Source organism: Uloborus diversus, chromosome 6 (genome assembly GCF_026930045.1).
Source record: "Uloborus diversus isolate 005 chromosome 6, Udiv.v.3.1, whole genome shotgun sequence".
In the NCBI taxonomy this organism is placed as follows: domain Eukaryota; kingdom Metazoa; phylum Arthropoda; class Arachnida; order Araneae; family Uloboridae; genus Uloborus; species Uloborus diversus.
In genome coordinates, this window is record NC_072736.1 from 24,247,462 (window position 1) to 24,274,312 (window position 26,851).

At 31.7% G+C, this 26,851-nt stretch overlaps 1 protein-coding gene across 1 annotated transcript in view; it reads right to left on the reverse strand.

Annotated features, from left to right (window-relative positions):
* LOC129223846 (chromodomain-helicase-DNA-binding protein 1-like) overlaps positions 1–26,851 on the reverse strand; it is a 118,796-nt gene that overhangs the window by 35,860 nt on the left and 56,085 nt on the right. Inside the window, exons 18-28 of the mRNA XM_054858209.1 lie at positions 21,472–21,624; positions 21,279–21,350; positions 18,271–18,420; positions 15,560–15,711; positions 14,702–14,801; positions 9,766–9,852; positions 7,464–7,655; positions 5,312–5,463; positions 3,950–3,991; positions 3,641–3,786; positions 1,072–1,213 (exon numbers count right to left, since the gene is read on the reverse strand). Of these exons, the coding sequence (XP_054714184.1) occupies positions 1,072–1,213; positions 3,641–3,786; positions 3,950–3,991; positions 5,312–5,463; positions 7,464–7,655; positions 9,766–9,852; positions 14,702–14,801; positions 15,560–15,711; positions 18,271–18,420; positions 21,279–21,350; positions 21,472–21,624 (1,388 nt within the window). The remainder of the gene's footprint in view (positions 1–1,071; positions 1,214–3,640; positions 3,787–3,949; positions 3,992–5,311; positions 5,464–7,463; positions 7,656–9,765; positions 9,853–14,701; positions 14,802–15,559; positions 15,712–18,270; positions 18,421–21,278; positions 21,351–21,471; positions 21,625–26,851) is intronic.

The following is a 26,851-nucleotide window of genomic DNA, read 5'->3' on the forward strand; positions in this document are numbered from 1 at the left end:
TCATTATGGATATTTAGTGTGTTTATACATTCTTAGGCACTTATCCACGTGTGGTCGAGTCAAAAAAAAAAAAAAAAACTCAATATTCATTCGGGGGTGAGTAAAATGGAAATTAAGGTCGATTTTTGAGTGAAAATTTTTTCGCGAATACAATACTTCCTTTTTTGTAAAAGGAAGTAAAAAAGGAAGTAAAAATGAATAAATAAAGGTCAACCTCCCATTAAAAAAAAATAAACTTAATACTTGCAATATACAATATTATAAACAAAGTATCCCCCCCCCCCAAAGGAAAATAAATTTAATTAAAAAAACACATTTTAGTCTGAACAAATTGAAAATTCAACAACCTCTCAGAAAAAATAGGATTTTATTGAAATACTAAAGCAAAATTTAAAGCAAAATTAATGCATTTAAAACAAAAAAAAAAAAAAACCCCACCCTATCCTCTCCCCATAGGCAAACGGCTCAGTTTCATGAAATATTTTAAAATACGCATTGATTTGAGTTTTCAGTTCAGTGTTCAGTTACGCAAAATGAAACTAATTCTAGCATTGTTTCAAAAGTAAAAACGGTTGCTTAATTTAGAGAAACATTTTGGACGAAACACTCCTTACCAAATGTCTAAAAAGGGCACTGTTATGTCACTCAGGGGTGCCCAACTGGGGGTTCAGGGCCATTAATTTTTTGAGAGGGGGTGCCCTTTCTCTTGAGGAGGGGATAGGCTCCCATGTCACTGTATTAATTAGAATCAGTGTCCAATTTACCTATAAGCGAAACAAGCTATAGATTTAGGTGAACTGTTGTGAAGAGTTATGTGAATAACTTAACTGTCTAACTTAAAAGAATATTTAACTGTCAGTCATGTGATTGGTTGGATCAATCACAATGACAACAGTCTACTCCTAACACCCTCTGAAGCCAAAGAGAGATCAATAAGCAATCTTCTGGATTGCTCAATAAAAACAAAACACAGCAAAAATAAGCTTAAAAGGATTGAGAATATAAAACTTCAAAGGCAAAACATTAAATACGTTTATACATCTAGAAACAAAGGATTATTATTTGACTCACTTTTTCCTTTCTTCTGCATCGGCTGGCAATAAAATATCAAGAGGTTCAAGTTCACTTTCAATGGTTAATAACGTTTTTGCATTGACAGGAACATTTCCAATCTTGAAAGAAGGACCTTGCTTTCTTCCTCTTTTTTTCACAACTATGATTTAAAAATGAAACATTTCTTCAAAAATGAATACTTCTTTAGGTAAATGTACAGCACATAAAAATACAACAGTGCACTCCATGAGATTTAGGCACTTTCCACTAGGATATATATTCCTTTCAATATAAATTATATTAATCACAGTAATATTGTTCATTTATTATTCAAAATAACCGAAAAGGTATGTACATATTTTTATGATGTATTAATATATCATTAATGTAATAAAGTAATATAATATTCCTTTTTTATTTTATATTCAAAAAATAATTAGTAATGTAACAATTTTAATTCATAATAAAGGTGCCTTGTTAAATATTAAACATTGGTAAAAAAAAAAAAAAATCTCATGACTGTGCAACAACTAATGCATACATTTTATTTCTGAATCGTATAACTGTGCAAAAGTAGCTAACAGAAGAAAAGTTAGTAAAACAGTTAATGCTAAATTAACTCCATTAAAATTTACTTTAGAAGCTCAAGTCCAATCAATAATGCATCAAATATTGAAACCACATACAGAGAAATCGGGTTAAACGAACTCCAAGGAACCGATAAAATATTTCGTTGTAATGGAATATTCGTTGTTACAGAATTGTCTTAAAACTTCCTTAATGTTCAAAAAAGTGTTAATTTTGCAAATCTATGTTCTGATATAATTAAATCTGCAACATTTACCGTTACTAACAATTTAAAATATAATTAAACACATTATTTATTCTGAAAAAGCAAAGAGAAAAAGATTGAGCACTGACATTTAATTCATTGGTTGTCTTCGCAAAAAAATGGTTCCAGATTACATTATAAAAGATTCAAATTTATGAACATCATTTCGTCCTTATACTGACCACAAGAGAAGTTGACCAGATCTTTCCAGAGAGCAAGCGAATTGAAACTAAACAGCTTCCTTCTGCTGCCAGCTAGGGGGAAAAACATTACCTATTGGGCGATTTTGACAAAATCTGGCAACACCGCAGCTGTGTAAATGCTCTGAAGAAAGGTTGAGGCAAAATGGCCAGGTTGTGTTTAGGAAGGTAGCTCGAGGGAAGGGAAAGCTTCTTTTTTAGCTACTTTTCAAGCGAATCAGAGGTTTTTCTTTTCAAATATTTTGGAGGATTTTTTTGAACAAACAGTCATGATTTGATTGAAAAAAAAAGTTCTAAAGCGAACCGTAACTAAAAATCGTAAAAATCAGGAGTCGATCCATAAGCTTGTAAAGTTTATATGACAATATATGAGTCGATGGAAATTGCCAGAGAAGTATAAGAATAAACAAGATAAATAATAAGATTGAATAAGAATAATTTCCTCTTCAACTTAGCAAAATTAATTAGGTACGAATTGGTCTATATCTGAGAATCTTAATTGCTTTTTCCGGGATCAGCACTGTGTCCAGGGAGACATCTGCCTGTCTGTATTTAAAAAATTTCCCTGTTCAACAAATAATTGCAATTAACATTCTATACTATAATTTTCATAATTTTCTGGTTTTTCTTAACTGTTTATCTTCTTATGTACCATTATTATACATCTGTATGTTTCAATATTGAGGAAATCAAGAGTAAAATCACAATTAACTTATGCAACATTTCTATACCAGTACAAAGGTCAAAAGGAGGTGGAAAACAAACTGATCAACAAAACACTTAAACTAGAGCAAACTTTGAAAATTCAGTTTCAGACTACAAATATTATTCAATAATATTATGCATGATAAAAAAGCATTAGTATTTTTTAGGTTAAACAAAAATGACTGTCCTATAGTTGCTAATTAAGCTTTCCCATCCCACAAAAGTGATACAAAAAGTGAAGAAATGTCAGATAATATTAAAGATGTATTCCAAATTAACTTTAATGCCAACTGCCTTTACAAAGGAAATGCTATGAACTAGCTTAAAGTTTTTAAATAGGTGGAAAAATATCCCTGCATGGAGCATGGAAAAGCAGTCTCAAAATGTGAAACAGTTTTTAACATAATGGAATTGGAAGAATCATATCACATATGTTGTTATGTCACGTGCTTCAGGGAGGAAAATAAATGCAGTGAAATTTTCACAACAGTGACTTTTAACACAAAATATGTAACATTAGCAAAGTAAAAGGCAGAAACATTACTTGTGGTAAGCAATTTTAAAGAATAAACTTTCACTTATGAAAAAGATTTTTCTTCAGTGTCAGTAGTATTTTCCTTTAGACATTCAAATTTTTATTCATTTGATGATGGAAGCACCCCCCCCCCCCCTTTTGTGCTTATGCAACCATGGCACATATCTAGCGATAAAATTTTGCATGCTGTAATTTAAACACAGATGTTCTTCACTAAACTAATTTTCATGGCTATAAAAAATATATAATTTCAGGAGTATCCTTTTCCTCAATCATGTGCATCAACACTTAATACAAATGATGAAAGAAACTCACCTGGTTCATCTTCATCCTTTGATTCATTTTTGTCTTTTTGCTCTTTCATAGCATTTTCACAATTAGTTTTGATCAATTCAGCTAATTTTTTTAAATCAGCTAGAGGTTTTTCTTGAAGTTCAGCATCCATTGCAATAACTTCTAATCTATAATTAAAGAAAACTCGGAGTCACATTTTTTTTTTTGCTGTAAACATATCCCAAGAATTTATTAATAGCGAAATTTTTTTTTTTTAAAAACATGAAAAACTACAACAGGATTGATGATTTATTTACAACAATATTGCTCTAATCATAGCTAGATACAAACCTTTTCAATGGGCATGGAAATTTCTTGTAACTTTTTAAAAACCTGCAAAACAGAAAAGTAATTAGAGTTTAGCAGCAAATAAAACAACTATTATTTTTCTTATTTAATTTATATTTAGACAAAAATAGTTTTGAACCACATTTCTCCAGTGAATCAGCCAAGGTAGGTGTGTGTTGTATTCACTTTATTAACATTAAAATAAGTCTCAATAGTAAGGAACTTGATGTTAATAAATGCTTTTAAAAATAATATGGTTTCAAAAAAGAGCATTTGCCTGTTGGCTTTAAATTCTGCATTTTTTTTTTTTTTAATTACAAAACAATGCAAAACACTTACAGCAAAGGAAGGAATTTTCTGATAAAAGGTTTGTGGAATTTGCCATGATCTCCCTCCCCCTCTGAATGATAATACAAAGTAAAAATAATAAGATGTTATTTTATTTCCATCAAGGGAAGAATAAAGAGGGATTAAAGTGAAAAAAACCAGAAAAATATGTAAGGTATTTTTAAGGAAATGGTTGATTCACATCAGAATAGTTGTAATGTATAGTTCTTGGAAGAGGAATATATTAGCCTGCTTAATTACATGAACAATAATGTACCAGTTTTGTGACTGTAGCAATTAACTAATCCAGCAACAAGTAGCAAAAGTTAAAATATTTTGCTGGGAAAAACTGGTAATTTTGTGAATGGTACAATATTTGATGATAAACATTCTGGGGAAGTTGAGTTTCGTTCATTTTGAGATGGTTGCTTAACAGATGTAGTTTAGCACATGAGGCCCTTTGTGATTAGATGAAAGTCACATGGTTCAAGGCACAGTTGGTGTTGTATATGTCTATGTGTTTCGAAAAATCTGAAACTCGTGCTTTATGCATCCCATAACAGCTCTGGGAATCAGGTAAATACCGATTTAGCAGCTAATTTATGTGCTAAAGTATTACTTTCACTCATGCTTTTTGCATTATATAACATTTTATAAACTGCTCTGAGGATCAGGTAAATACCAATTTAGCAGCTAATTTATGTGCAAAAATATCAAAAACAGCATAGCAAAATGATAATTTTTAAAACATTTGATATGCCTTTATTACAAAACATGTGAGACATTCAACCTTCATATAAAAAGCAGCCTGCGGTAAAATTAACAAAATTCATACATATTGCATTAAAACTGAACAAGTTGGCAGCTCTGTATTAGGAATTAAGGGAAAAATAAAAATTTTGACTGGCCTATACTACAGAACTGAAAAACTTTCTAATTGCTGTTACATTTTTTTTTCATTAATGACACTTTGCTTTTACCAGGTATCAAAATCACAATATTTGATTCACATTTGATATATGAAGGGAAAAAAATTACTTTCTGATTTCGTTATCAGTAAAATTTTTTAGGCCATCTTTATTAGTTGAACGTGGTCGCCCTCGCCGTTTAGGTTTATCATCATCTGAATCATCTCCTTCAGACTCGCTGTCAGAATCATGTTTACTGGCATCACTGTCTGATCTTTCAACCTAGAAAAAAAGTAGATAATAATGTAATGGAACACAGGTCCAAAGTTAAAAATAATATTTAAAAAAAGCAATCAAGAAATTTATGATTTTTTTTTTTTTTATCCAGAAGGAAAACATGCATTTAAGCCTTTTTTTTGCTAGTCAGTTGCTTTATTATGTAATCATATAAATGTTTTTTAAAATATATTTTGCAAGAGCATTAACGGAAGTCATTGGGGGGTTTCCTTCCCTAGAACAGAAAGTAGCACCATTCTGCTTCATGTCCTGTAACACATGGACACAGCTCGTGACAATAAATTAATTTTTTGAATTGCTCAGAATGCAAACAATAGGAACAAAGTATGATTAAGAGAATGAAAAGATGAATATAACTATGAATAAAAGCTATACAGGGTGTTTCGGTTTAGCCTGCAAGTTTTTTTTTTTGCAACCGTTACTCCTAGATGAATACAAGAAACAACAATTGCAAAAATATTCAAAATCAGATGCAGAGTAAAGATATTGAAAGTTTAAGGGGAAAATAAAAATGGGGCTGAACCGGAACATCCTGTATATACAGGGTGATTCATAATGAATTGGCCAAAAAGAATAGCGCAGTGTGACTGCTGTAATAAATTTATTCAGTCGAAACAAATTTATTCTGCAAATAGAATTATAGAAGTTTTATTTGGCAATGGCAAACTCGCCTCTAGAGACGCTGTTAATCAAAATGTTGTCCATGCTGGAGGAAGCTGATTCTGATTCATTTTGCAGCAAGATGGTGCTCCCCCACATTGGAATAACAACGTACGTGAGTTCTTGAACCAGTGTCTACCCCATTGTTAGGTTGGCCGTGCTGGGGCACAGGATTTGACATGTCTTCATTGGCCGCAGAGATCACCAGATCTAACGTCTTGTGATTTTTTTCTCTGGGGTTTTGTTAAAGACAAGGTGTTTGTGCCTCCACTTCCTCAGGACTTAAGAGGAACTGAAGCAGCGAATAACTGCAGTGTTGAACTCCATCACGGGGGATATGCTATATCACGAGTGTGACAGGAGCTTGATTGCTGTGTAGACATTCGTTGTGTCAACAGAGGGGCACTTATTGAACACCTGTAGAAACTTGAATGAATGTAGTTTTGAGGTAAATTTGAATTATCTAAACATATTAATTACAACGTTCACAATCATGTTTTCTTTTTGTTCTATTCATTATGAATCACCCTGTATATATTCATTGCTCATAAAAAGGAATCAAAATAAGTTAAAAACTAAATTTCTAAAGAAACTACTCAGATTATTTAGTATTTGACTCCAAACTTCATTTTACTTTTCTTTTGATATTATCTCTTAGAATAACTCTTCAGTAGCAATAGTTTTTTTTTTTTTTTTTTTGGTCAGTGGTTTTCAAATCCCCTGATTTGATATAAACTGCATTTAATACGCTAAGTTTTTGAACTTGATAATTTCAAAAAAAAAAAAACATGTCAGGAATTGGGATTCCTGATCATTTTAATTTTCCTGGTAAATTTGACTTTGCTAAAGTAATTTAAGCTAAAACCTAAACAATACTTTATCTCAGATTTATATGATTTTTCAGTTACAACAATGACTAAAATTCAAAATGGTTTGTATTGAAGGAAAAATAAAAATATGGATAGCAAGAAAAGATACAATAGTTTGCACTATTATGTCAAAAAACGTTTTAATGATACAGCAATAAAACTCAAATATGCAACCATTAGAAATTAATAAAATTAATCAATACTTAAAAACACTTCAACTTTCTGAGGTTTAAATTTTTGGGTTAAACTTCTAGGTTTAATTTTTATTCTAATCAGGATTTTTTATATCATTATTTTTTGTTTGTTTATATAAAATGTGCAAAATTCCTAAGATATCTTCATTTTTGCATAATTGGAAGCTTTTACAGCAAATAAATGTTCAAAACAACTTTGACTGAGAAATGACTTATGTTCCATCTTAAGAGAATATAAATCTTGAAAGCAATATCTTAATACCTTTTTCACAGCTTTTCTACTTCTTGGAGGTAAATACATTTCTAGTTTTTCTTTTTCTCTTTCTTCTTCTTCTATGATTTTTCTATCATTTTCTGGAATAATGTCATCCCAGTCTTTTTCATTAGATGTTTCCTTGGCATCACCTGTACTTTGCATGCTTACTTCCTCTTCATTGAAGTTGAAACTTGCAATCTAATGAATATACATATATATATATTTTTTAATTCTGAAATAGTTGAGTCAAGTTTTAGAAAGACATATTACTCAACAATGTAAAAAATGAATATTTTAAGAAACACTATGAGACTTATCTGTAGGAATTTTTTTTCTTCTCTAACTGTGAAAGAGCATTTTTGCATAGTTCTATATAACACAACACTCTATCTCCTCTGTAATTTTATTTCAGAGAAATAATTTTGAGACACGTGACCCAATTGAAACAAAAAATAAGGAAACAGCAGGATTATGTGAGCAAATGCAGTGTTGTTAACATTATTGCACTGATATGATTACGCACAAGGGCGCCCATATGCAAAATTTTAAGGGGGGGGGCTCAGATATTTATAGAAACCAAAGAAGATACAGATTAGAGTTATTAAAATTTGACATTTTTAATAACTTAGTTATTAATTGCTGGAGAAAAATGTATTTACATTTTTGCAAAGAAAATCATACTAAAAGAAAGGAAGTTCTAATTTCAAAGGGTGGAGGCGGCTTGAGCCTCCACTTGCCCTCCCCTCCCCCCCCATATGTGCGCTCTTGATTACACAGAAGTTTTTACCTCTAAACAGCGAACTTTCTATTGAGTTCACACAATTTACTTTTCACTCTTGGGTCCCCCATACCTACCACTATTTATGGTTCAAATAGTTGAATGGGACCCTGAAAACAGCTGATATTTTGATCCAGACCAGAAGCTGAACAATTCTTTGTCCAACACCCTCAGAGGTATCATTTCATTTGGAAGACTTAGTGACCATGCATATTTAACGTCAGCTCAGACATGATTACTGAACACTGTGGATCTTTAACACTAGAAAGACGGAGGGGCCTGTGTGGCCCCTCGCGTAGTTTGTTGTTTAATAACTCGGATAATGTCTAACGGAACGTAATGTAACTTCCTGACTTTTCATTATATGACACTATTTGAATGCTTGTTTAATCATTTTATCATACGCCTCATAGTACTGTAAAAATTTATACTTATACCTAGAAAGACGGGAGGGGCCACAGTGGCCCCTAAGTTTTTTTACAATTAAAAAAAAATTTTTTTTTTCTTTTCTCCTAATTGTTCTAGCATAAAAAAAGGCCTTTCTCTCTAATTTAACCTGTAACTTCCTCTTTATACAGCCAGTTGGATATCCAAATGCTATAAACAGTACTGACTGCTTACCAGCCTAATGGTAGCCATTGCTCTTGAAAAGAAAAACTGATCCAAGCTTTTGGTCAGTATAGAGAGAAACACTACAAATAATTGCATATTAAGTTTTTATTTAGTCATGAAAGACGGTGCATTGGGCATGTGGACACACTCAGGAAGAATTTTTAAAATAATTCATCCCAAAAATGGGTAGGGGCCACACTGGCCCCTTCAGTCTTTCTAGGTATACAGAAAATGTCAGTCGTTCTAGTGTTAACCGGCCAGGATCGAACTCGGGACCGTCTGGCTTCAAGTTTCATGCCTTACCGATCAAGCCACCATGCAATTCACTGATAGCTATTGAATACTCTAAACCAAAAGTTTAAACGAATCACTTGAGAAATAACATTTTCTCCCTTTTTCAATTTTTTAGCAGAATAAAATTTTTTATTACTTCAAAAACTACTAAGTTTAGTAAAAATACTGAAAATCTTAAATGATTACATTTTTAAAGGAAGGGGGGGGGGGATATTATAAGGTTAAAACATATAAATAAATAAACCACAGCAACAAAATGAAAGAAAAAATAAATAAAACAATGCTCTGAAATGCATAATCATATAAATCAATTTCTCACCAAATAAATAAATTGGCGGGGGGGGGGGGGGGGAGAGAGCGGGGACTAAATCAAATTTTCCCTGCCATTGCACTTCAATTAAAAAATAAATAAATAAACAAAAAACACAAATGAAAAATTAAAATAAAACAAACAAAAAAATAAATAAATAAATAAAAAAAAGAGTTTATAACAATGGAGAAATAACAAAAATATCATCAGGTTAGAAATCATAGAAAATGAGAAGCACATTTATTCTATTTTGTTTTTCTTTTATTGTGCATTAAAGCTAAATTTGAAAATAAACATTAATCAAAAAATTATACCTTAAATGCAGACAACAATTCTTCTCCAACAGACATAGGTTGATCTTCCCGATATTCAGCTCTACTCAAAATTTCGTCTATGTCAACCTGGCAAAAATAATAATTAATGAGATGTTTATTAAAATGGTAAAATTAATTCTACTTACATAGTTTTTAAAAATAATTTTTAAAAATAGAGAATTTAATTATTCTGTATTTTAATCCTTCGGGTAGAACATTTTTTTTTTTCTGTTTTGATCAACATCTATTTCTGAGGCAAGTGACTCGATAATTGGCATTTCTCAAAAACTGGTTCATTGATTTTGGATTTTTACAACCAATGGTCGGAAGTAGAGCACTACAAGTAGCTGCTACTGTAGTAGCTACATAAAAAAATACTTCATTCTAGTGATAGATGAAAATATAGAAGGTTTAATATGTATTCCTTTCTATACATATGCACAACACAAATTAAAAAAACCATGAATTAAGCTAGTGTTAAAAAACGCAGTCATCAGTCTTTGGCAGTCATTATTTTTCTGTTTATTTCTTTGTAGGGATTTAACGCATCCATGATACCTCACATCACTCCTATGACCATAACTGAATCTTCTCACACTGCAAACCAGAAAAATCATTTGCCATTGTCAAGGAATGGTTCAAAATTTTCAATGTGGAGGTATTTGGTTGTCCGGTATCCTTGTGGGTTTCGTCCTCCTTCGCCACTTCTAAAAGTGCTACGTCTAGTGAGCTCCACGGGTACAGAATATGTCCGATCCGTCGATCCCAGAGCGGGGGAAATTTAACTCGTTTGGGGAAATTTTGCTGATTCAAGTCAGAGTTTTTTGCGAGATTTTAAAAATTTCCCATAAAATAAAATGAAAATGTGGAAACTTCCATCAAAAAATCGTTTTTTGTTCTTTTTAGACCGATTAGAAATTTGTTTTCAGTCCGTGTAACTAGTCGCAATTTTGTAAACATGGATTGCTACTGGTTTGCTTATGTAAAGCAATTTCTCCTTTGGTCGCGCATGCGCAGAACGTATTTTTCCCCAGCAGATGCTCACTACGTTGGCTCTGTTGGAAATACTGGCGCGATGTTTGGCGCTTGAGAACACCATCGTGGTAACCCTGTGCGATTTTCTTCCATGTGCTCGAAGTAAATGCTTGCTGTAACGTTTTGCGTTTTTGTTAGTATTAAAATATTTTTCATCAGTTATAATAGTGCTATGTTTTTTAATTTGTCTTTAAAAAATCTGTAAAGGGAATAGTAGAAAATAAATAACAAATTCATGGCAAAGTTTAACTTTGTTACTTTTTATAAGTGGGGTATTTTATAAAATTATATATTTCACGTATATGATATCAGCATTCGAAATCATTGCTGGTCCACTGGTCATAGATTAGTAAAACTGGCCTTGGACCACCACAAAAAAATAATTAGTGGTCCCTGGACCCATCAATTTTTTATTTTTTTTTTGTATCTTAATATATAAAAATCAATGTCCTGAGATAACATATATATATATATATATATATATATATATATATATATATATATATATATATCAACGCACAGCCGAAACCGCTGAAGCTTCAGACTTGAAATTTGGCAGGCATGTCCGCATGATTACAAAAGTAACCACTAAGAAAGGATTTTTCGAAATCTCAATTAGTTCGGGAGAAATTAATTAAAACCCCTTAATTTCTGCGAAATCAAAAACCTGTCATTGAAATTCAAATCCCTTATTTTCGAAGGCTTTCCTCCATTCAAATCATTATTCAGTACTTCATCTCAACTTTTGGTCGATAGCGAATTATAAATTTGATATTGTTTTTGTTTCTCACGTGATTCTTCGAGGCTTTTCTCAAGTCAAATCATAATGTTTCTGTCTTTTGCTTTTATTTTTTCAAAACTAGAAACGAAGTTTTTAAGAACATCATCACAGGCGGACTATCCTTTTGAATTTAGAAGAGTGCAGTTTCCTGTTAAAGTTTGCTTTGCAATAACCATTAATAAATCACAAGGACAGACATTAAAAGTAGCAGGGATCGATTTAAGAGAAGACTTTTTTTCACACGACCAATGTTATGTAGCTTGCTCCAAAGCCAGTTCATCAAGCAGTTTAATAATTTTAGCACCAGAAAAAAAACTAAAAATGTTGTATACAAAGAAGTTCTAGCTTAAACATAGGTATAACAATAAAATGTGGATGACCTGTGTTTGCAAAGATAATCAATACTTTAAAAGGATCGTTAATAACAGTTAAAGATCGGTTAAGGACAAGGGCATATATATATAAGGAGTCCAGGGTCCCCGGGATCCTCCCCAAATTAGAAAAAGTTATAGGTAATAAGTAATTATTATAGGGGATTTTCGAAACTAGGTGCACCAAGCACTGTTAACCCCTGCTAATTCCATTACCCGAGCAATGCCGGGTACGGGAATGCTAGTAGTACTATAAAAATGTGGTGAGTTATTTAGCGTTAATTTTAACATGGACTGGTGATAATGTCTGCTGACCAGTATATATTCACTCACTGGTCCTAGTAAGATTTTTCAGTAATTTCTAATGTTGGATATTGTCATATATAATGAGTCAAGAAGTAGTAAAGTATTGCATTCAATAAATTTATGTTCAAATTATTTTTTAGCAGTTAAAAAATTTTCTCCTCGCAACTCTGTATTTATTTGCTGACTTACTACGTATATGCCAAGTACTTAGAGCAACACTTGTGACACATATTTTTTAAACCTATAATGATATAGAATTTTTATTTAAGCTTATATGTATCTTAAAATTTTGGGGAAATTTTCATATGGATTGGGGGAAATGTTAGAAGGAAAAACATTTTCTGCACCCCTGGTGAGCTCTAAATACTGAAATTGAAAAACTTAATTACCGGAAAGAGTTCTGGAACCAATCTCAAAAAACGTCTCCAGTGGCACTAAGTTCGCTTATTAGCATCTCAAAATGCAGTTTACCATATGTTATCTGCAATCTCAGGCGTTTGGATTTTGATTGAAATAAAAATTTTATCTGTTGGCAACGCGTAAACTCATTGGTGTAAAACAAAATAAAGACTTCAAATCTTAAACTGTGCATATTCAAATCAGCGTAAAATGAGGGTCTACTGTATTAACTTTATGTAGTATGAGTGAAAAAACGTTTTTATTTCATTTTTGCATAAGGGAATGGTGACCAGGTTCAGACTCCCAGCCTGAAGCTCAAAACTAATTAGCTCCTTATAAGTTTCTATAAAATTAATTCCTGTAATGAAAATTAAAGTTTTTCTCTTTTGTTTAAAACATATTTTTCATCATCAAATCAGTTTTTAAACATAAAATTCAAATCAAATTATGACTGCTTCTTTTTACGTTTTCAAGTAGCCAAGTTTCACTTCTTGAAATAAATATTCGCTTCTAAGAAAGGATTAAAAACTTGAAGATTGAATTATTTAAACTTTTTAATCTTATGTTGCAGTGAATATTTATAAACAGGGTGGCGATAGAAACTGAAAAAAAGTTCCCTGACTTTTCCCTGATTAAGTTTGCCAAATTTCCCTGATTTACGTTATCAATGATAATGGTTTCTTTACTCTGACCTGCTTGAAAACAACTGCACATTAAATGAAATGCAGTATTTAAAATGTTTTAAGTTGTTGGAAATCTAAAACAAATACTTTACTTCCAGCAACCAGTTAAATTTTTCTTATGTACACAAGCGAACTCAATTTCAAATGATTTCCTTAATTGTCGGGGGAAAAAATCTTAGATTACTTCTGTAATAAACAATATTGAAATGCAAAAAAACAATTAATTTTCAAGATATGTATGTATACATAACTTGGGTTTTAAAATAAAAGAATTTTAAAGTCTGAAAAAAAAAAAAAAAACCTAGTATAATCTGAGGCGACAGCGAATAATACAATGGCACAAAACAAAGTTGATTTTTATTCAACACTTATTTTTAGCAATTAAATTAAAAATGCAAAGAAGCAATAATTTTTAAGCTTTTATCTGTATTAATTCAAAAAACAAAGATCTTCTCTATAAATTGTGATTACAGTATGCTAATTACTTCAAGACAATGAATAAAGGCTAGGGAGCGAGGGCATTAATGACAGCTTACTCTTTGCCTGAAGGGTTGTTTATTTTACGTAGCATAAGACTTATGAAAGGTAAATTCAAGCTATGTAAAACAAACAACTTTACAGATACAGAAGCAATCATAGGAAGTTGATCCTGTTCGATAAATTAAGATTCAATACTCTGACGTTGAGAAAAAAAGATGCACAAATATGTGGCAGTGTATAATCGCACCTCATTAATTTTACTTTTTTCTCAACAGATAAGACGTGTAGGAAATTAGGATACATAATTTTGCAAAGCAAAAAAAAAAAAAAATCTTCATTTAATCAATTTTCCCTGAACTAATGTTATTTTTTCGAAACTCCCTGATATTTCCCTGATTAATAAAGTTCCCTGACTTTTCCCTGATCTGTCGCCACCCTGATAAAGATCACAAAACAAATAGTTTTGAATGACAAATTGGCTCAAAAAGGGGAAAAGACAGATAATTCTTCATAATATTCTAATGGGCTAATTTATTAATCTAAACCATTTTTAAAAATTTTTAGTTCTATATTTAAACTGGGTGTGTGTATGCTTTTTATTTATTTATTTTTTAAAAAGTAGCCAAGCAGCAACTACGTTTGGTAATTAATTAGGTGTAGTAGGAGATCACTACAAGAAATCTTTTTTTCTGATCATTGATCGGTATCAATCATGGAAACTTTTATATGAGAGATGGATGTACTATTGGCGTAGCCAGAATTTATCATATAGGTAATGTAATATAAACTACCGTAGTAGGATTGGCAATACATAAATTATACAAAGTTAAAAAAATAATAATAAATTTAAAAAAAAAAAAAAACAGCAAAGGGAAAGTTACCTGAGGCTCTTCATCTCCTTCTTCAGTTTCTTTAAACAATTCTTCAGCGCCAAATTTTAAAATAGCAGCTAATTCTTCTTTATTGAAAGGTGTTGCATTACTAAAAATTATAAACATTACTTTTAATTATTATACCAAAAGCAATTTAATTGCTTCAGTTAAAAAAAATGTAAACAGTAAGTTAATATGAACAGTATGGTTTGACATAGTTATGGAATTTAATTTTAACTAGAAAAACAGAACATCAATTAAAATTGAAAACAAAAATTAAAAAACAACAAAGGTCTGTATTAAAAACATTTATTGTAAAAACTAGTTTCATTGTTTTAAATTTGAGCAGTACTTAAAGCTTTTTGGCTTCACGCCACACAGTAATTTATTGATTTCAATAATATAATAGATGCGTACATAAAAATTTGGTCCTTACAATTTCAAAAATTCAACAGTTGGTTAAAGCATAAAATTAAAATAAAAACAATGAAGTTGAAAGCTAGAATGAACATTATGATTAATTTGTTAATTTTAATTTTGAAATATGACATATCAGAAACATTTCAATATCGAATGTAGATTTATTTATGGTCATATCATCTGATCTCAAAAAAGGGGGGGGGGGATATTTTTGGTGTCTTCTTTTTGTGAATTAAATATAAAAGAAATAAATAAATATACATATATTTTTTTAATTTAAAAGCAAAAGAAAGTGGTGACCTTTGCAATGACCTCTCATAACATTTTCTCCCTAATTAAATATTTGACTGAATATTCTGAGTTGGTTCCTCTATACTTTGAAATTCATTGTCATAAAATATACACAATTTTGCTGTTTCTCTGAAGATCATATAAACAAATATTTACCCAGTGCTTTGTGCTTTGTTTTGCTGTATGATTGTGCGGCCAGTTGTATCCATGCGCTGTATAACTAAATGATCCAAAACCATTTTTCTTTTAGCTCTTTCAATAATGTCCTCTTCCACGCTATTTTTAGTAACTAGACGGTAAATATTTACCTGAAATAAACATTAGAAGCATGTAAAACAGAAGAAAATTCGACAGGTGTATTCAGTTAATACACACATCAGATAATTTTATTACAATTTAATTTATGTGACAATTATAATAGTTCATGCAAACATGTCAAATGCAACCAAAATCAATATATTTCGACTAGGAATGTTCAGAGCCTAAAAAGGCCCCTTGTCAGGCTCCCCCCCCCCCACTTACAAAAAAAAAAAAAAAACTTGTAAAACTAAGAATGTTTTCACTTTATTTTAAATTACAGAGCCTGCACTTCCTGAAGAAAGAATACAAGTAAATATTAAAAAGCTATTTACTAACCTTATGAGTAAAAATTACTAAAAGAAAATAACAGCAGTACCAGCTGCTCTAATGGGAGAATAATAATTTAGAACAGAAAAAAAAATAAAACTTGGATATCACTTCAGTATCAAATTTTTAAATTATAGAACAGGGTGGCGACAGGAACAGGAAAAAAAAGTTCCCTGACTATTCCCTGATTAAGTTCACCAAATTTTTCTGATTTATGTTACCAATGATAATGGTTTCCTTTCCTTGCCCTACCTGAAAAGTATTGCATATTAAATAAAATGCAGTGTTTAAAACGGTTTAAGCTGTTAATTAAAAATAGTTATTAAATTATCGACAAAGAAATATTATAGGAAAGCTATTAACAAATACTTTACTTCCAGGAACCAGTTAAAATGAGAATTCTAAGAAATTATTAAAACCACTCTTAAAGACATATCTAATCATGATAAAACTAAAAAATTTAAATGGAAATAATCTTGAACTGAACTTTCAAGCAGTATAATTGTTAATGGAAGAGTAACAAGGAATAGTTAAAGTATAGAAATAATGTAGTTTTACTTACGTAAAAATTACTGCACCGTGTGCAGGTAAACGACAGTATCTGCAGAAATTAGTTTTCGAGATATTTGAAGAAATGAGTGGTGGATTCAGTACTAACAATGGGAAAATGTTGGAATTAGACATTTTTTTTGCGTCTCTTTTTTAGCGGAAACCAAATAAGTGAGCTTGTACAATAAAGGCAACGTACCATAGATGACAAAAAAGCAAAAATAAAAAAGAAAACTGTGCAGTTTCTGACCTTTACCTGCACATGGTAGAATAGACATATTTATGAAAAACAAATTGAAATCTTCCAACAACCAGTCATATTCAGCTATTCTCTAATCAAGAACTTAGGTTTTAATGAATGAATACAGTATTTTAACTATTGAAAAATAATAAAAATATTTACTTATGTACACAACTTGATTTCAAATGATTTCATTAGTTGTTGAAAAAAATCTTCGATTACTTAAGTTACAAACAACATTTAAATGCAAAACTAATTATTAATTTCAAAATGTATATGTATATGGTTTTAAAAGAAAGGACTTTTAAAGTATGAAAAAAAAAAACCTTTGAGTAATCTAAAGTAACTAGGAATAGTAACATGGCAAAAAAAAAAAAAAATGATTTTAAGTCAAAATTAATTTTAGCAATTAAATTACAAATGCCAAGTGATAACTTTAAAGATTTTTTCAGCATTAATTTAAGAAACAAAGATCCTTTCTTGAAATTGTGATATTACAAGACAATGAGTAAAAGCATGGGAGCAAAGTCATTACGACGGCTTCCTCTTTGCCTGTAGGGTTGTTTATTTTACATAGCATGGAAAGCGTGAAGGAAAATTCAAGCTAGGTAAAATATATAAACAACTTTACAGACACAGAATTAATCTTAGGAAGCCCATCCTAAGATTGAATACTTTGACCTTGAGGAAAAAAGATGCATAAATATGCAGCACTGTATAATCGCACCTCATTAATTTTACTTTTTTAAAACAAATAATTGGCGGAAAATTGGTAGGGAATCAAAGTTCTTCATTTTGCAAGGAATTTTTTTTTTCTTCATTTGATCAATTTTCCCTGATTTTTTGTTATTTTTCAAACTTTCCTAATATTTCCCACAGAGATAAAGTTCCCTGACTTTTCCCTGATTTTCTCTGATCTGTCGCCACCCTGTAAAATACAAAGTGTTAAATTAAAATATGTTTTTGACTTCACTGAAACATTATTTATTCAATGCAACTGCAGCAACAGATATGGCTTTTCTAGATTACTCCTCTTGTCTCAAATTTTCAGCTGAATTAGATTATTCAGATGATTGACAGGGTAGAAAGAAAGTAAAGTTTGAAATTTACCTTAAACATTTGTGCTCTAGATTTAATCAATCAAAAGGTACTTCTTTTCACCTCTCATTCACATTCACTATCAAACTTATTAAAACCTAGGAAATAGATAAATAAGTCTTTTTCTGTTTTTTAATACATATAGGATAAGGGGGAAAATCCCTTTCCGTTTAAAACAAAGAAAAAATAGTGCAGAATGTGAAATATCACATCCCTGGAGTTCACAAAATAAACTCAGAAATCTGGAAAAACATGAAGCACGGCATTCATTGTAGTCTGTACAACATGCAACCCTGTTGAGCTGACAACCAATTATGTGTGTCTGTGACATAGTTTTAATAATTTCATTTACCTGATTCTTTTGGCCAATCCTATGAGCTCTTGCTTGTGCTTGCAAATCATTTTGTGGATTCCAATCAGAGTCAAAAATAATTACAGTATCAGCAGTAGCAAGATTGATACCAAGACCACCAGCCCTTGTTGACAGAAGAAAACAGAAATCCTGAAAATGAGAAACAAACAAAGAAATTTAGTCAAAACCCCCATTTAGTTAGAAAGTACAGATTCAGCGGCTGAGATGTTTGGGAGTACTATTTGAACACCAAACTTAGAGATTATATATACCATTTGAGTTTAGTTGAAAGAATCATCTACGAGTTAAATCATAGAAGCTGAATTTGCCGATTTCATACAGATTCAAGAGCATATATGGTAGTTCACAGACATTAATGGGAGCTTTGTCCTCTATAGGGCATTTAGGGAGAATTAATAGCAGAAGTAAACAAAGAGGGATGATGTTAGGTGCTAATATTTGCCACTGTTATGATTGGATTGGCGATTCTTCCCGGAAACATTTCGGCAGTTTTCACCATCCCAGCGCCAATCAGACAACAGTATCGCCAAGTAAGATGCTGTTTTGTTTACTTCCACTATCAGTTCTTGCTGAGGAGCTCATAGGAAGGTATCATTAATTAAAACAGCATCATCGCAAGTAAATTGGTTTCAGTCAAGCTCATAATGCGGTGGCGTCACTAGGGGGGGGGGACAATCTGTCCTGGGGTTTCTGAAACATATGAAACTAAAATGCATTTTTAAGACTACAAATTTGAAAAAATTTCAGGGGAGGGGAAATCCCCCAGAACCCTCCTTTCGTCTGCCCCAAATCATGGGGTGGATACTATATCCAGGATTAGGTTCATATTGTCAATACACAATAGTTAATACATAATTGTCAATATACAATAACAGATTGAAAATTGTATGAATTTTATGCATACATAGAGATTATTTTTTGGGGTGGGGGTGGAACCCCAAGTTGCCGCTCAGGGTGTCACCCAAGCTAGGTACGCCACTGCATAATGTGCAATGCATTTTTCAAGCTTGACAGTCAATATGTAAAACATTTTTTTACAAAAAGTTTAAAGTTCATCACAATTAAAGAAATTTAACTAAGTATTTGCAACTGACTCTTTCATATAATTAAAAAAAAAAATTTAAGAGAAAATGATGAGTAATGTGACTTCTAAATTACATCTGAGTTATGGGTAGCATAGCAAACATCTGCAACGGAAATTTTTGCTTTCAGAAGATATGTAGACTAGGATGTCCCCCCTCCCCCCAAATAAAAGGAAAGTCGGTTTTTCAAGTCCCACACCGCCATGCAAAGCACAAAAGTGGCATTTGAACTTTTAATCAAAATTGAGTTATAGTCACTTGGAACTTCTTTGTCACATATTTCACCTAAATGCAATGTTTTATAGTCATTAGTCAATGGGAAATAGTTTTAAAAATCTGAAAAAAAATGGAACAGAATCAAATACAGTCGGATCTCAATAACTCTAAGGTTATAACTTGAATATTCCTTTATCTTAAAGTTTTCATTGGGTCCCACACTCTTGAGACTGTTGTAGAAACTTCCCATAACTCGAACGTTTTAGCCTGCCCCTTGGGACTTCGAGTTATCGAGAGTTAACTGTATATGGAGGCGCCAAACTTTAAACGGTAATTTCTCATTTTGAACTCAACTGAAGGTACAACTTTTGCACTTAGCACAGCAGCACACGCTCTTATATCTTCCCGTTTAGGTCAAAACTAGTGTAATAAAAGTTTCATATAATTTGAATAGTGGCAACCCGTCCCAAATTGCACCTGAAAGTGTAAACCAGCCCTGTGTACAAGTCCGAATAATGAAAAATAATTTTGGAAGTTTGAAACTTCATGTTGATAAAGCATTGGCCCTATAGCTCTACATGTACCACAAAAATATTTATCCAAATTAAAAAAATATTTAGGTGTCCAGCAGTAGGCCTAAAGTTTATGATTTTCTTCAAAAAAATTGATTTTTTGATTTATCTTTTAAAAAAATACATATATTGTAGCCTCAGAGCAACAGTAGGATACCTTAGAGTTATTCCTGGGATTAGACGTCTAAGTGCTGCTCTGAGGCAATCATATACATGTAAATAAAATATCAGGTTCAAAAATTCTTTGAGAACACATTTTCAAACCAACATTTGCAAATGAAAAATTAACATTAAAATTGAAAAAATCCACATTTTGAGTACCATGTGGGAACCTAAATATTGCAAGAGAGCAAAAATTGCTATTTAATGATGATTACAGACTCTACTGTTCATATTTTTCAGCTTGATAAACTTCTGCAAATTTACCTTACATTAAAATATATATATATAGAAAAAAAACTATTTTTTGAAGAAAATTACAAATTTTAGGCCTCTTGCTGGATGATTAAATATTTTTTGACTAGGATAAATATTTTTGTGGTAAATAAGAGCAAGGTTTTATCAACATGAAGTTTTGAACTTCCCCAAAATTTTCTTTTTTCGATTCGGTATAGTACACAGTGCTGGTTCAGACATCCAGATCACAATTCAGCACGGGTGCCGTAGTTCAATTTGTATGAAACTTTTTTTACAATTGTTTTGACCTAAAAAGGAAAAAAATATGAGGGTGTGAATTAAAACCAACTTCCTTTTTTTTGGGGAGGGAGGGGGAGGAACCTGATGTGGACAAATCAAGTGCATAAGACACAAAATGCCTGAAGAATTCATAATGTTCAAATTCTAAAAAAATTTGTTTCTGAGTACAAAATGCTGTTGATAAACATGTCTGTACACTTAGTAGTCAAAATGCTAAAAATAAAATAATTAGAAAACTAATGCTTGACTATTGTGCTTGACAAGCTTCTGTAACTCTTCTACATTGATGGTAGAAAACTTTTTAAAATACCATTTTACTTATTAACATCACATAAAATATTTTTCATTAATAATTTCATAATTTCTAATATTGTATAAGTATTGAATAATGTGCGAATTTCGCACTGAGATCATTACGTACCTGAGAGCCTTCAGCGTTAAAATGATCTAATGCTTGCTTCCTGACTTCTCCTTTCACAGAGCCATCTAAACGCTGAAAAAAGCAGTACAAATATGACCTTAACAAAAGACATAAAATATTGAAAAAAAAAAAAAAGAAGGCTCATTAAAAAATATTCATATGAGAAAAAGAAGGCTACATTCAAGGATCATACCTGGAAAGAAAAGTGTCTCAACTGCATATATTCACTCAAAATGTCGAGCATCATTACCATTTGGGAAAATATTAGTACTCTATGACCAGTTTCTTTTAATCGACAAAGCAGTTTATCGAGTAGAACAATTTTTCCACTACTTCGAATGAGAAGCTGCAAAACAAAAGTAAAATTTTTAAGATCCCTTTTATGGAGAAAAGAGAATGACAGAGGAGAAACAAGCACTCACAAAAAGTAATCATAGGAAAATAAATTTGCAAACAAACTTGATGCAAAATATCATATAATGATCATTCCAGGGTTCAAAAATAACATAATATTTTCGAAAATATCTGATATTTTGATATATGGGTCATTCTTCAAAAAGTGTAACTTTTCTGTCACACGGCTTTTACAGTTAAAACTTTAACCATCTTGCAGTTCTTCACGAGATATCTTGTCCATTAAACATGTAATTGTAGGACTGGTCAACCGCAAGGGGGTTAAGGAACAATTCATTTAACAATGATTTTTAATTTTATCAAAAATGTATCTTTCTAAACTTGCTAACTATTGTTTAATAATAATTTTTATTTTAGTATATTTTTGGTTCACAACATGTGAATTCTCACCTTCGTGGCATGTCACACACTTGGTGTGACTGTTTATGTTGCATAATAACTTGTTTAATTAAAAGTACATACTTATTTATTATTCCTTTCACAAGTGTCTCAAATACCAATTGTTTAAGGCCATTTAATGGTCCCTTCAATGCTGAACAAATTTCAGGAAAGCACCCCTCTCCTACAACATTACCAAATATTGCCATAAATTACGATTTTTGACATTAATTTTAAATATTTTACTCTTGATACTAGCCACTCTCCCAGTATCTATGGCAAGGCCCTGGTGGCATGATCGATAACGCATTGGACTTGTGACCGGAGGGTCTTGGGTTCGATCCTCGCTGGCCGAAGATCCGCTGTCTTCATTAATGGAATGGTGACTGGGGGACGTTAAATATGCTGGTGCTGGACCAGGGATAGCTCGGTTACAGGTTTGGTTCAAAAAATCAGAGCTGTTTTCAGGGCTGAGTCGGAAGGAAAATGGCACTCTCTCCGACTCCTGGATTTTGAAACGCCCGACTCCGACTCCGACTCCGGATTTTTTTTTATTTTTTTAATTGTATTTTTTAAACTCCCTCTCTCCATTCAAGGGAAGGGGGAAAACCTCTTAACAGAGATTGAAATATTAATTCCTTTTTATGAAAATTTAGCATTTTGTTTTTTATTGTAAACCCAAGACGTCATACAACGTTAGAAATTCAATTTAAAAATCAAACTTTCCAATAGTTACGAGTTAAAAAGTGAGATGACTTAAAAATCCCTTTTAAAAATTTTGAAAATGATTATCTGTAATTTGCCCCCCTTTAATGTTTAACAAATATATATTGATCAAATCGTGTGCTTTCAATTTTTGAAAGCTGTAACTTGAGAGAAAAAAAACTTTTTTTCTAAATCCAAGTTCTTGAGAGGGAGTGGTTTGCCCCTGGTGACATCCATCTAGTAGATGACACCCAAAGTTAATTTCAGAGTTTATAAAAAATATAAATACTTTAATTCTGAAAATTTTCACGAATATATTTTAAATTATATTTCATCAATAAAATTTCAACGAAAATAGGGCACATATGCGTCAGGAGCTAATTTTACACAAAACGCGGCGGTATACAAATTTGTACGAATAGCTTTTACTATACCTATATTTCTTCTTCGCTAAATTTTTAATTTAAATTTTATTGGCTGCTTTAGAATTAACCTAAATATGAAGATTTTAAGATTAACTGCAATTCTTGAGTGTTGTAATCAAGAAATTTTTTACACTTATTTTGTTACATACTTTTTAGTGAGAACCAAGCTTACAGAAATAGTCTTAATAAAGAAAAAAACATTAGATTATTTCATCGAATCTTTTGGATTCGTGCTTTCGAGCCAGAACTTCTTTGAATTTGCCGATCACACTTAAACGTTTCAACCTTAGCTACAGGCGTCGACTTACTAATTTGTTACGTTTATTTTACTATTTTAAACTGAGATAGAACAAAACACTATATTTCTATTTTTATTTGAAAAGTGATTACTTGAAAATGTTATTCAACAAAACCGTTTGCTGACAGTTGCTATTAGTTAAGTTAAAAAGCAAGCAAACTAGGGGACGGCTACAGAAAGTTCGGTAAGCATTCAAGCTAGCTGATTGCCATAATGGCAGTTATTTTCTCATTAGTATCTTTTTATACATGTAATCGAACCAATTGGTAATCAATTTTTAAAAAATGCAAGGAGAGTCAGTGAAAAGGAAAGAAAAAAAGAAGCCCGGAGTCGGAGTCGGAGTCGGCATGTTTTCCAACGACTCCGACTCCGACTCCTTTATTCCAAAATCAGTCCGACTCCGACTGACTCCGACTCCACAGCCCTGGTTTTCAGGGTTCCATCCAACTGGTTAAGCACCAAATAGTGGCAGGTACGGGGGACTCTGGAGTGAAAAGTATATATGGCAGAGCAGTTGAAAGGGCAATTTAAGCATTTAACAATTGACGACCAATCCAAGGAGGAGTACTAGTCACAAGGGTCCAAATGGTTTAGTTCTGTCTAAGGCCCCTATATATACAGAGACTCTAGTTCTGTTTTGAGAGAACAGACTCTAATTTGTAAATAAATAAAAAAAGTTTAAAAAAGGGATATTTAAAATTTTTTATTTTAAGGTTTAAAAACTTTTTATACGTAAATTTAAGTGAATTATTAACATTTTTATAGGTAAAGCACATGAACACCAGCTGGATGTACAATAGGATGGAACGAAAAAAAAAGTTTTTGGTTTTCAATTTGCCGTAGTGCGGAAAAGTTGCCTTTTCTAGCAAACAAGATGTAAAAAAAGAGAAAAATATTGAAGCACATTTTAAATTTTTTTAAAAAAAATTCAAATTTATCTTTATACTTCAAATGTTGTCAAAAAAGCAATTTTTATGCTCAACAGGTCGTATAATAACCTTTTTTGTTGTTCCGATTATGTTTTGAGGTGCCGCAAGAGCAAAGTAAGTTTTGCAAAATGCACTTTTTGCCGAATGCACTGGTATCTGGGAGCTTGAATCATTGCAGCAGCAGATGTTTAAATGGGGCGCGGCTGGTCAGCAGTGATTTGTGTGAGTGGGGTCAAGTTAAGATCAAGAGTCAATTTCTTTGTCGAGTTGAGTTAGTGAGTAACATACAATTTCGTTAGTCGGTAAGATACTTCATTGTTGTGAGTTGCAATGGCTCAGTCTAAACAAGTACAGACGAGACAAACGTCAGAATGTCCTATTTTTGGAATCTTTAGCGATTTCAATGAAGTTTTACTACCTACTTACGAAGATGTAATGAAATGCTACTGTTTTATTAGACACAGCCTAAAAAGTACGGCTGGAAAAGATCTTACTGTAAGTGAAATATATATGACTTTTTAATTTCCAGAATAGATTACATTTATTCAAATGTAATCTATTCTTCTTTGAGACGACAGGAATAGAAGCCTAATGGATTCTTAGCTGGTAAATCAAACAAATTTAAAGCCAAAATAGGTCAACAGTTGGAAACCTGTTCTAATCTTACTGTGGTTACTTCCTTACCTATTGAAAATAACCTTCTTTTTGAGAACATACAGGACATAAGTACCGATCACAAATAAGTATTGGATATGTGTGTCACTATATCAAGTGGGACTTGCTCACTAGATTTATCTTCAAGGAACCTGGGAAAACTTCCCCACTCCAGATGACTTACATTTGCAAACCGTATATTTCAATTGTACGTGGCAACTAAAAATCCGACTGAAAATCTCAAGACTCTGACTCAGTACATTGTTAAAATGTAGTAAAGTAGTTTCCTTTATATGGGAGTGGAATTTCGCTAAAAATGTTTGAAACAAATAATAATACTGAAATATATTAATATTAATCATTATTCATTCATACATTTTCAAGAAAAGATCCATTTCTTGTACGGATCAAGTGGGCAATGCGTATGCTCCTGTGTGGTTTAACATCAAGTTAAAACCGTCTCGTACTTACAGCTCTAAACATTTATTTGAACATATCTTACATTCAAGATATCTCTCTCATGATTTTAAGAACATTATAGACCAGGTTATATAAAGAAATGGGTATTTTGATGGAAAAGAAAATCTCCATTTGGCTATGTTATGCAAAGAGCGTAGAAATGTAAGAGAACTTGGATTACGACGTGTGTTGAATGCAAGAACACAAAGTAGAAGCGGGGTTAAGAAGTTTAAAGTTCAACAAATAATTTTTGCTGCCAAAGATTACATCGATTTGAGCTCATGGGGTGAAAATAAAATAACCGAACCCCCCTTGGTAAAACATTTGTCTAGTGAATCCCTCAAAGTTAAACTTGTAACCCCTAAGCGGCTCTTAAAAAGTATGGTTTAGTCGCAGGAGACGAAAAATTGACTCAAGAATTATTTGGAAGAAAGAAGTTATTTGGTACAAAAAAAAAAAAAAAACAACTTTAATGTGTCAAAGAAGTAGACACAAACATCATACAGGTTTAACCATTTATTTACAATCATTAAGAATACTTTAAATGGTAAAAATGGAATTGTTAATGTCTTTTATAGTATATTAGTGATACCCACACGGCTTTGCCCGTTGTAGAAAAATTAAAAGGTCATTTGGTTTGCTTGTATATTTACAAATAATGTAAGAAGAATTTCTCACCAATTGGCTTGCCCATGTTACGGTTCCACGTTATGACAACTTGGTAATTTACTCGCACATCTTATGATTTTGCTCAAGTAATTGCGATTAAAATTGGAATAGAAAAAGAACAAATTCGAATTTTCGAAAAATCGCTTTGAGGTGCACACCCCATGCTACAAAATCTCCAGACAGACTTTCAGCTTTATTATTAGTAAAGATTATGATTTTTTTTAAACTGAATTTTGTAATTAGTATTTTTTTCCTAATGTAATGCTTAAAAAATGTATTTACTGTCATATTTTGTGCAGTTATATACAGTTGGAAAGCATAAAAAGGAATTTCATTGTTAAATGGAAATTTCGATTATTATCAAACTTTAAGCTTGCGGCACCTAAAGATGTTGTAGTAAAGCAATGAAATTTCTGCTGCTTCTTTTTAAACTTAAATGACAACTCCCCCCCCCCCACACACACAGCAAACCAAAAAAATTGAAAAAAAAGTTTGTCATTTTTCGTTCCACCCTAATGTACAACCCTGATATGCAACTAAGTTTCCACAAGTCACTTGTTGTATGCAGATTCAGCTAAAATCTTTTGGCTCCTATACTTTTAAATATGATCAGATCCTTCCCTTTTGTTTACTTTATTTCCA